General features: G+C 28.7%; 1 protein-coding gene across 1 annotated transcript in view; it reads left to right on the top strand.

Annotated features, from left to right (window-relative positions):
* Positions 1-12,446, top strand: part of LOC111642159 (metabotropic glutamate receptor 7-like) — a 31,871-nt gene extending 19,425 nt beyond the window's left edge. The window contains exon 3 of the mRNA XM_023388445.1: positions 12,115-12,446. Within this exon, the coding sequence (XP_023244213.1) occupies positions 12,115-12,254 (140 nt within the window). The 3' untranslated portion in view covers positions 12,255-12,446. The remainder of the gene's footprint in view (positions 1-12,114) is intronic.
* Positions 12,447-12,742: the final 296 nt, after the last annotated feature.

Genomic DNA, 12,742 nt, shown 5'->3' with positions numbered 1-12,742 from the left:
CAAAGTGGGCGAACAAAATCGTGTCCCCCCACACATAAACTAACAATCATATGCTATGATAAATATAGAAAAACATCCATGTTTTGCATTTCTTGACATTTCAATTTTCAATGAGTGCATAAAAGTAATTTGTGGACTTTCGCGATTTTAATTTAAATAGATGAAAGGGGTCGTAGGATAACACATTGAAAACGTTATGAGAAAAGGGGACGAGATGACGACATTGCTAAACCAAATACAAGAGTTTCTACATAAGATAGAATGATCAAATTGTAGTAGCCTTTCTGCAAGCGGTTTTCTTTCCTACGCTTGATGATCCGCTTTGGGTGTTCTTTCAGGTAAATAAAAGATAACTAAAAGAGTTCTATTGGACCCGCTCAACTTTCCCTCCTAGCTGCGCCACTAGCGCTGTACGATGTCGTTTTAGAATCGATGTCAAACATCAATGTGAAAACCTACATCCATTTTATCACTAATAACATCGATGAAAGCATATTTTGTAATACAAGGTATTAAGTAAAACAGCTAATACTAGCTTATGGAGATATCTGTTTAATATGGTCATTTTCATTAACTTCCACTTATCTCTAACCATATACAGTAGCGTAGCGTAGGGGAGGCGGCAGGGGCGGTCCGCCCCGGGCGGCACTTTATAGAGGGCGGCAAAATTACGTTTCAGGGGGCGGCAAAATTTCACAATAAATAATAATAATATCTTGTATGAATTTAAACCATTTTATTTCATATTTTCGTCCACCTACGATTCGGACCGATTGAAATGAGCACGGAATAGTGTTACCATCCGACTCGCCATCCGGGGATATCGTGCGCAACCTGTCGATTTTTTTTTTGCTTGTATGATTCATTCGTAATCATATACACCTCCAATATCCAATAGAGCTAGGTCATTTGCGTTACTCCTATCCAAGTCTCCCTAGTCGCTAACTGTAACTGATTTAGAGCCATCATTCACTGCAAATTATTCTTCGCATTGCAAAATGACATACGCATGAATCAGGAACTTCTGTTCGAACAAACCTCACCTGCCGTCACTGTCGGCAATTTTAAAAAGGTGGCAACACTAGCACGGAATTTTTCATTACTTATTCTGTGACGAAACTGAATTTTAGTTTTTTAAATTGAGATACCTAAATAAGGAGGCGGCGAAATTTTTCTCCGACCCGGGCCGCTGACACCCAGGCTACGCCACTAACCATATATCCTGGTGATTCTCATTTCTAAAAGATCTATATTGTTACTGTAAATCATTCATCATATTATATATATATGTAGCATAATATTATTGTATTATATATTATTTTTGTTGAACTGAATGAGATCGAAAAATTACTTTTGAACGAAAAAGCTTTCAAAAAAGCTAATAAATAAAAAGTGAATTCGCCATAGTTAAACACAACTCTCCAATCTGCGCAGAAATAGCCGATTTGGCGAGAAAACGCCAAATAGGGCCACCTGTGACTGGATTCTTAAAACGTCACATGTATGCCATGCCATCGTGTATCCTATACTCTGAAGTAGTGTTAGGAATGAAACAACTTTTTTAGTTTTGTATCGTTCCCGTTATTATTTATCACATAAAACTCTAGGAACCCTTCATTAATTACGCGTATAGTTTAAAGGGGATTGGAGTCTCGAAAAGTAGGCTACATTACTGTACACAATGAGGGAGGGAATCGATGCATTTTCTGTATGGAATTTTTTGAAGATATTAGTGACATACGAATTTGTTCTTTTAAGTCTACTTACTAGTCACATGTGAATAAACTATAAGTTAAAAAATATTTCCTAAAATTTTAAAAGTCAAGGGGTAACTTACATGTACCCCTTGACTTTTAAAAGTTGAGGAAGAAAAGGGGTTTGCACAGAAAGAGGGAGAGGAATTCAAAAACCTGTACACATAATTAATGGACGGCATATTTAATTCTTATTGTATTTTTCCCGTTTTCGTTTCCATCTTTTATATTCCCGTACCGTTTCCGTTCCTATTCTCCATAATTATAAAGTAAGCCGTGGATAAACTTTTAATTGGCACTTATTATAAAGAAATAATTTTACTGAAATGCTAACGTAGTATTTAAACAACAACACACAAACTGAAAAAAAAGAAAGCAGTTGTAATGCAAGCAGAATGAACTTATAAATTAATCATAATTAAACGAACAGAATTTATAAGTAACCTATATACTGTAAAAACAACTTTGTTAGCAAGCTGCAATTATCATAAAGCATAAATAAGTATATAATGATTAAAAATAACAAAAAACATCAAACTCTTAAGGAATAAAAAAAATCTTAAAATTATAATATTAAACATTGTAATATAAAAGTTTTTCATCTTTTTATTCTGTCAAATAAAAACTTCTCAAAGCTTTACAACTAAAATAAAAATGAAATGTTATTAATTATTTAATAAATATGATTTCTAGGAAATAATAAAATATAATAATATTTATAAATTAGAAATAAAAATAAATTTTTTCATATTTTTATCCCTCTTGTGTTCCCTAGGTATAGAAAATGGACAAAGATAGGAAGCTGTTTATTGTTATATCTAATTCGTGAATATTGTTATATTTCAAAGAGAAACAAAACACCATTTTTGCCGAAAAATAAATATAATTTTAAAAAACAAACGTTTTCAGCCTAGTTAATAGGCCATCTTCTGGTCGAAAACTAAAATGGAACGTAAATGTTCCATGAATAGAACATAAAAATTTTAAATCAAAAAAGCTTGTTTATATTGTGACCGAGTTCGCTGACAGGGAGAAGGAGATTGATAGAATATTGCAGGTGGCCCGGACCCTGGGTTACAGAAAAAGTATAATTGTTGGAATGCTTAAGAAGTATGAAAGGGGCATAGAAAAAAGAACTTTAAGGAATGTTCCTACTAGGCTCACAAAATTTACTTATAATAGTAGTATGAATAGTCTTATGAAAGAAATTGCTAGTCGAAAGGAATCAAGAATGGTTTTAAGAGCCCCTAATTTGTATAAGATCTTGAGAAATGATAAGGATAACATCAAAGCGGAGGAGAAAGCAGGCGTGTATAAGATTCCTTATGAGAACTTACAACTGGATGTTAAAAAAGATTATATCGGCGTCACTACCAGAAACTTGGGAGTAAGGCTCTAAGAACATAGATATGCCATAAGAAAAGCATCTAATTCAACGATTTTGTCCCAAATGGCGCAAGCGCAAGGCTCTGAGGTAAAATGGGATGAGGCAACAATCATCAAACCTCTGTCTTCCCCAACTCTAGCAATGACGGCGGAGAAAATAGAAATATACAGAAGATAGGAGAAGGCTGTTTAAATGCGAGGGATGCTGAGAGCCTACCTTCGGCATGGAAATATTTGGTTAAGAAATTTACTAGAATCTTCGACCAGAATTAGTACATTGAAGATTTATGTTATTTTTGTTTTATTGTTTTATTTTAATTTTTATATATTCTTCCGTTATTTTTTTTTCTCTTGTAAAATTTTTGATTTAAAATTTTTATGTTCTATTCATGGAACATTTACGTTCCATTTTAGTTTTCGACCTGAAGATGGCCTATTAACTAGGCTAAAAACGTTTGTTTTTTATAATTATATTTATTTTTCCGCGAAAAAGGTGTTTTGTTTCTCTTTATTTAGTTGCTGAGCGCTTTTGATATTATTGTTATATTTCATTGAAAAAAACGCACTTAATTTTTAGAATGTACTATGGCTTCACAGTCTTAAAGCATCACAATGTTAATTAGTTCAATCAGTGTTAAAAGGGGTGTTTCTTAATGGCTTTTTTCTTAGAGACATGTAGTGAAGATAAGTCGTCCATTTGTCAATTTGACATCTCTCCTACAAATAGTTGAAAGGTCGATTCTTCTGTTTAGAACACAACCTAGTTATGTTGAAAGAACTTTACCACAATTAAACATTTGAGCTTTTGTGAATTCTATTCCATTCCTTTCCCATTTCCTTATTGCATGTACGAATTTTGGTTCTGCTCCGTAAATTTCCACAGAAATTTTTAAAAGGAGCTAAACCATATCGTTAATTTTTAAATTTAAGAAGAAACTTATTTAAACAAAATATTAAAAAATTTCTATATTTTTTAAAAATAAGTTTTATATAATTATTAATGATTTATTACTGTTATTAAAACAATTAAGTAAGGAGCAATATTCGAATTTTTTTGGAAGGTGGTCCTCGAAGTTTTAAGTCAACACTTTAACCTACCATTACTCAGGATCGAATTCGAACAAGCAACGCTCCAGAAAGTTTTCATGCCCGGCCTGTTTCCAATATGTTGAGCATCATCTCTAATCAGGCTCACAATTGGAGCTGAAGGCTTCCATTATTGGCTTAACAGAAGCCCCGATTGGTACGGGGAAAAACGTTATCTTAAGGGCTTTTCTTCGGCCAATCCGTGAGGGTAGAAAGTTTTAAAAAATTCTTTGGAAAATCGCTTCATACCTAATTATATTTATTTTTAGTTGTTAAGAAAATCTGTGTTAAAATTTGAAAGCAACGATTTTTATTATATTTGTATGTGATTAAATTTTGATAAAGTTATTTCTTTATCACCATAAATATAAACACACTTTATTATTTATTATTCAATATCAAATAAATTACAGAGAACAGTTATACATTCTTCCGCTATAAGAGTAAAATATTTATCCATTTATCTAATTCTCCATTGTCTTAATGTCATTTTTGAAATTTTATTATGTATATAACAGCAAATCCTTTAATGCTACTTAACATTTTGGCTTTTATCAACAATAAAAGATAAAATATATATACTGTATTACCTAATACTTGACATAGATTCAAAAGTTTAATGAGAATATAAAAATCTCGTTAAAAATTTTTAAAACCTCATAATTTCAGAAATTATGTTACATATTTATTAGAATTTGAATATCTCAAGTTTTAATAAATTGTATATGCTATAAATTTTAAACACTTAATAGAAGAAATAACATTTTTTTTACATAAATTTTTTCAAGTGCTTTCTTCATATCAATTATTATTTTTAACTAATTGAAAATTTTATTAAAAGTATTTTGTTCTAAAATTAAATCTTGTAAAAAAATATGTCATTAATTAATCATATATTTTAGTTACACCTTAATGTTTCACAAATTAAAGTACGAAGGAAGTTAACATACAATTAGAGATCCTCGCAAGATTTTTAATTATGTAAAACAGAAGTATGTAAAAAGCTATTATTTTACAGTGCAACTTGTTTTGATGGAATTTTTTAAATAGTTCGAGCTGCTTAGAATTGCTTTAAGCAAGTTAAACTTTAATATAATCTTTAAGACAAGATGATTGTAAAAATTGCTAACACTTTTATTGCAAGTGGAGTGACGTGCAATCGTAATGAAGCTTAGGTTGAGTCTCGAGGAACGATCAAAGTGAGGGTATACTAATCCTCCACGAAGATCTGCGAGATATTTCGAGAGCATTTCAGGAGCAGCCATCGTTGAGACTAGCTCCGTTGAAGAAGATTGCTTCGAGAGGGGGGAGTTGGGGACTTTTCCCCGGGCCTGGAGAAAACTTAGGAGCCTGTAAGAGTTTCTGCCTCAATAAATTAATGCTTTTACTAACAGAAAATAAAATATTTAGGACTGTTATTTATTAATAAAGAAACATTCTTCACGTATTTCGTTTGTTCAAAAAAAAAAAAAGTTAAAAGGAACCCGCCTTGACCCACTCTCCATACCAAACTTTCGATGGTCCTCTGTAAACTATAATGATGATCAGTTCTGAGCTGAAGTTTATTTCAAAACTTTAATTAATTCTTTCACTTTTTGTACAACCTCACTATCATATTACACAGTTTTGCAAATGAACTAACATTCTTAGTACGTTATAAAAATGATAGCATTTTTTATTTACCTTGTGTAAATAATGGATTTTTAAACAATCCAGTAATGCGTTGCTTAACTTTCCAGGCAACATTTAAAACTGCGTGTGTGGCGCTATCTGTTATGATATTTCATTTAAAAACTTTTTATATTTATAATAAAACAAAGCTTAATTTTGAGGTTAGGGATGAGTTTTATTAAAATTTGTAGATGCTAATAACGAGTAAACTAGTTATTAAGTACAACCCTATTGGAGATATGATATTTATTTATTACCCCTTTTTTCTCACCACTCCTCTCGACCTTTATTCATTAAAATTTAATAGCATTAATCTCCTAATAAGCAAACTTTTTTGAAAATTTTCAGAAATTTTCGACAAAAAGCACAGGAGTTAGCTTTAAAGGGTATGAATAAAATTGTGCTTTTCCACCCACACAAACACACTAATACACTAATATATAGGCCTATATATATTAGTGTATTAGTGTGATTAGTGCGAGAAATACAAAAAAAGTTGCGTCTTTTTTTTCTGTATATATATATATATATATACATATATATACACATATATATAATATATATATATGCATACAGAGAAAAAGACGCAACTTTTTTTGTATTTCTGGACGTTTCAAGGTTCTATGAGTCCAAAATGAAAAAAATCTAGGGGGGTTATTTTTTGCCAATCGACAAACTTTTCCTCTGTTATATACAAGGAAAAGTTTATGACAGAGCCGGGAAAGTAAAAATGTCAGAGTAAGAAAATTTAAATATAATCAATTCCCTATAATCATAGTCAATTTCTGTCAAATATATACCAAAAAATCATTTATTAAGGGAAATACAATCTGCTAGGTCAATTTTACTTATATTTTTATTTATTACCACCATCTTCATTCATTACTATAATTCTTTTTCTAAAAGTTACTTCTTGTTCTTCATACTATTCGTTTTGTGTAAGTTACATGTTATATTTCAATGGATTTTCTTCGGCCAATCCGTGAGGGTAGAAAGTTTTAAAAAATTCTTTGGAAAATCGCTTCATACCTAATTATATTTATTTTTAGTTGTTAAGAAAATCTGTGTTAAAATTTGAAAGCAACGATTTTTATTATATTTGTATGTGATTAAATTTTGATAAAGTTATTTCTTTATCACCATAAATATAAACACACTTTATTATTTATTATTCAATATCAAATAAATTACAGAGAACAGTTATACATTCTTCCGCTATAAGAGTAAAATATTTATCCATTTATCTAATTCTCCATTGTCTTAATGTCATTTTTGAAATTTTATTATGTATATAACAGCAAATCCTTTAATGCTACTTAACATTTTGGCTTTTATCAACAATAAAAGATAAAATATATATACTGTATTACCTAATACTTGACATAGATTCAAAAGTTTAATGAGAATATAAAAATCTCGTTAAAAATTTTTAAAACCTCATAATTTCAGAAATTATGTTACATATTTATTAGAATTTGAATATCTCAAGTTTTAATAAATTGTATATGCTATAAATTTTAAACACTTAATAGAAGAAATAACATTTTTTTTACATAAATTTTTTCAAGTGCTTTCTTCATATCAATTATTATTNAAATATATGTAATATATATTTTATAAATTTATGAATGCTACATTTTTCTGGAAATGATGAAACAAATGAGTGTTTAACATTTTAAAAGATAAATTCCAAATGAATTTACTTTAAAATTTCTTCATTATTTTGTATTGTAATTTTCTTTTTATAAATAATGTATAGGCCTATATCGATAAACTGTTTCAAAAGGTAAGATCAATTTTGACAGGAAGTGATTGTAGAGTTTGTGTAAAGTATGTATAGAAAATCTTTTGTATTCGCCGTGGTTTAGTAAAGACGGCTTTTAAAAGTTATATGATAATTTTAATTATTAACAATTAAACAATAAGCAGATATGTTCTCCATGTTAACAAGACAGAAAATACTCTATCAAAACGAGCTGCCTGGCAATGTTTGATAATTAATTAATAAAGATGATGTTCAAAATTTCGTCCTCTCTCTCTCGGAAACACATCTCAGCATGTCGACGAACTGAATGTTATTCTAAAACTGATGTTATTCAGGAATTTTGCTGCGGCAGCATGAATTGTTTGTACAAGTTTTTCGTACAAACTCAGAACTGTACACTTCATACAACCCACAGAAAAAATCCAGTGGTATCAAATTCGAAGTATAAACTTTATTTCAACGATTATTTATTGTGACATTGTTACAATGCCGGACTGAAATTTTAAATCATATTTTTAATTTACTTAATTTAAAATATATGCTCTTCATCTCAAATTAGTAGTGGCTTGCTCCTATACATCATATTTTTCCGTTAGCAATAGAGTCGTGCCGATCATCTTTCTAACTCCTTTCAGGGGAAAAGGTTTGAATTGAAATAACATGACTTTCGGTTTATTTCGGAATTTCATATATAATTAATCAGGGCTTTCTGCCGCTACGGTTTCCATGTCTGATCTTGAATTTCATCTATCTAATTCCATTCTCGAGATTAAGAAAAGACAGGCGGACAAATGAACGACAGTGGCAATTTATAGGTCTACAATTTTTCAAATTGCAGCCCAAAAAACTCTGAAAAAAACCAAACTTAGAAAAACCTTATTACTCTAAAGAACATCCTATATCTGAGTGGATTGAGTTGATGGATATAGTCAATGTAACGTATGAGCAATCTGCTAAGGGGCGATGCATGTCGACAGGACTTTAAAGGGAAACTCTTCTCTATTTAGGAGTTTGAGCTTTCCTCGCATGTCTAACACCTAAACAGAGGACAGTTTCCCGTAAAAAGTTTCCCACGCGGCCAGTCCGTTTTGAGGCGCGAACCCATGGATGTTTTGAACCCATGGATGTTCAACACACTTAGCACATGTTCTGCGTCACCCCCTAGCCCAGGGATGGCGAACCTACGTCACGTCGGAGAAATCATCTGGAACTTAACGTATCATACATTCTTGGTTTATTACCTGATCATCCTTTGTTTTCAATCAGCTTATGTACATTTACTCTAATTAAAGTATATTCATTTTATTTATATAAACATAGTTATTAGAAATCTAGAGCTTTGACACGCATAAAAAATTTTAAAGACAAGTACGCTTACTGTATGGCACGCAGACTTAAAAAAAAGTTTGCCATCCCTGCCCTAGCCTATTGACTTTACTCTTTGAAACATCCTATATAAATGTGATTTATACTTTATTTTCAAATTTTATATTTTACGAAATGTAAGTCATTATATAATTTATTTAATTAAATAACGTTTATTTCAAATTATGAAAAATAATATAATATAGAAGAAGATCGTAACTTTATTTCAAGAAACGAGAAAAATTTGACCAGAATTTGGCGAATAAAACCTTGTTTGTTCTTGAGAAGTCTGTGATGATAAATGGAGAATAATAAATTCAATCAATAAAGTTCGGAGAGGAAACTAAGAATTGAGTTAGATCGACTAAGAAAGAATAAGGAAGGAAGAATAAAAATGAAACAAAGAGAAGAATAAATAGATCTATAACATTGAAATGAGAATAATAGAGAACCAGAAAGTATCTAAGAAATTAATTTTAAAAATAAAATAATTTAAGATCAACTATAAATGAAAGAAAATACAATCACCACTATATTAGTTCTAAAGAAACACTTAGTTTTTATAATAATAATGACTTATCAGGTCTCTTAAAACGATTAACGGAATCTACATTAGGCCTACGTTAAGATATACTCTAAACGAATGTGTGATGATTAGACATTACTATTAAACAATAGTTTTAAGAGCAAATGGCAATTTTACTGAAGATAGATCATGCTATAATTTGATGTACATCACGATAATTTATCATATGAATCGGAATAGTGTTTTATCTGTACTGATTGAACTTTTTCTAATTATTCTAAAAGTAAAAAACTGGAAATTTTTTCTCGAGTTCTAGAGAATATATTGTATAAAACTGTGTAAGACTAGCAATTATGTACAGCACAAAGACATCATTTCTAAAGAGAACAAAACACTAATAGGATGAGAATCGTAGAAACGAGATGCTGTGATGAATGTACAGAGCGACAAGAATGGACTGGATATAAAATTGATAGACTTAACCGGAAAAATGCAACAGGTCATATTATGAAAAAAAATAAAAAAATATGTAGAAAGAAAAGTTGCGGCGTTGTAAATTAATAGGAAATAGCAGAAGTCCAAGAAAAGATAAAGGGATGTGATTAACGAAAACACAAAAGAGAAACTGGATGAAGAATGAATGGATAACAGAGCGATAAATCTGAAAACGACTCATTTATAACGACGACTCTCTATAAAAAATTGGATAAATTAAGAAAAGAAGAAAATTTAGAGCATTTATGATCAACAAAAATAGTTTCAAGTTTCGCAGTTAAAAAATAAATACAGAAAATATTTTTATACCCTTAGAACAGACATTATTAATAAGATAAAATATGACTTAACTTCCGAAGTTGCTTTTTGAAATATATAATGCATAAATTGTTTTTATATAAATAAATTTATGATTAATAAATGGTTAATTCTATGTCAAAGAATTTTTTTTCAGTTTTTCATTTATTTCTCTGGAAATTGAATTTAAATTTTTAAAGTCAATTTTAACTCTATTCGAATTACATTTTAAATTTTTATACAATTGAAGGCATAACAAATACAATTTTCTTTTAATTCATTACAAAACTTTCTTATCATCTTAAACTTATTTTAATGTTAAATTTTCTCATCATCTCAAATCTGATACTTATTTCACGTTTAAAATATTCTAAAACGAATAAATCAATCAAAATCACGACATTATTTTTATCACAAAAAAAACAGTTTTTTTCTCCATATATCATGAATTATGGGACAAACAAAAATAAATAATGTGTAAATTTATTCAAATAAAACTATTTCATATTCAAACTTGATATTACAGTACTTGCCAGATTATTAGACCCATTGACTAAAATCATATTTTTTGTACTATTTTCTTCTTTTTTTCGCAATATTATTGAAGGAATAAGTGTTTTTATGTTATTTTTATTCTTTATCATATTTGAAACACTTTTAATAAGTTTTTATATAGCAACACGGTAAATGTAAAAAAACATTAATTTTCTACTACGAAAAAGGAAGTGATAGAGGTTTATAGTAAGGTATGGTAGCATAGCCCCATTTACGAGAACAAAAATTTAAAAAGTATATAAAGAGTATTCATTGTGATATAGAAACACTACTAGCTCATTCAAAATATTAATTTTAATTTTTAATTTTTTAAGTTGTATTATATTCAAAGTTTTATATGCAAATACTTAATTTTCATTTCATAAGACACAATAAATATTAATCTTTTAAATAATCTTAAATTAAATAAAAAATGAAATTATCGATAAGATAATTTCATTTTTATTAAATTATTGTATCAAAACTAACAGATCATTAATTTTTTCATGGGTCTAATAGTGTGGCAAGGTACTGCACATTGTTAATTTTTAAGATTTTTAAATGCGTTATTTCTTCTTTATGATTTAAAGCAATTTTAAATAAGTTATTAAAAAACTTGTGTAAATCGTTTTCTTAAAAGTTATTCCTGTTTTTAACAAATTAACTAAAGTGTTTAATATTATTTTCCAAGTTTTATATAGAAATAATGCGAGTAAGAATTGCTTCACAGTTTCTCATCAGTAAAAACCTATAATTAATTATTTTTTGTAGTATAGATCTATCAAATATTTCACAATAAAAATACTATTTTATTTAGAGAATAATGGTAGAAAAAATTAAAAATCCATTTTATATAAATAAATAAATTATATATATTTTTTAATATTTTAAACATTTTTCTGAATATTTAGAAAGCGAGTTCATAAACTAAAAAGTTTTCGCTACCAGTGAAAGGATGGATAACACCGTTAGTCGTGGGTTCGTGCCTAGCCAACTGACTGAACGGGTGGAGTTTTTCGGTTTATTTCACGCGTGTAACATCTAAAAAGAGCTTTTAACCATAAAAGGTTTTTCATACCTTGCGTTGCTTTATCCCAACAATCCAGTAACCTTACGATTTACTTACGATCTCTCTTTATAAATGTATAGAAACATTATAAATTTAATGTATATTAATTTAATTTCTTAATACTATGTTAATTATGCAAATTTAATATATATTGAACATTTTCTAGATGTTAAGCAGGAGAAATCATTGCAGTCATACGATATGTGCGTTAAGGTGAAGAAAACCGATTGTGGAACTCAGACGTTTACAACATTGCTCAACAGCGAAAACGATATTAACAAATGCCAAAACGAAATAAATCTCTAAAATATATCTCTAATATTATCATAAAGTCAAAATTATCATACGTATTTATTATATTTTATTCAAATCTTTGGAGGGTCGCTTGATGGTGATACATATTGTTGTGTAAATTATTGAAAATATTTATATAGATAACATAATAAATTTATTTTATATTACTTATTACATATATACAGTTAAGTAATATTTTTATAAAATATTTTTTTTTTTCCACTTCGTTAAAATTGTAATAAATTGTGCTTGTAAATGATAGAAAAAATAATTTACTTTAAATTTAAATGATTAAATTATTATTAAAATTAATTTCATGTAAAAGAAAACTATACTTTTGTCATTTTCTTATCTCTTTTAGTTTTTGTAATCAATAAAATTTGTCTGAAATCATTTCTTTTAGACTGATTTTATCATTTTTAATAAATTCTTCATTTAATTGCTCAAGGAAAAATCTTGGCAATTTATTAACACATGAGTAAATACATGCATATATGATA

This window comes from Centruroides sculpturatus, unplaced genomic scaffold, assembly GCF_000671375.1.
Source record: "Centruroides sculpturatus isolate CEXI.00-Female unplaced genomic scaffold, Cexi_2.0 scaffold1573, whole genome shotgun sequence".
NCBI classification, from domain to species: Eukaryota; Metazoa; Arthropoda; class Arachnida; order Scorpiones; family Buthidae; genus Centruroides; species Centruroides sculpturatus.
Note: the sequence above shows the minus strand (reverse complement) of the source record. Positions and strands in the feature narration are given on the sequence as shown.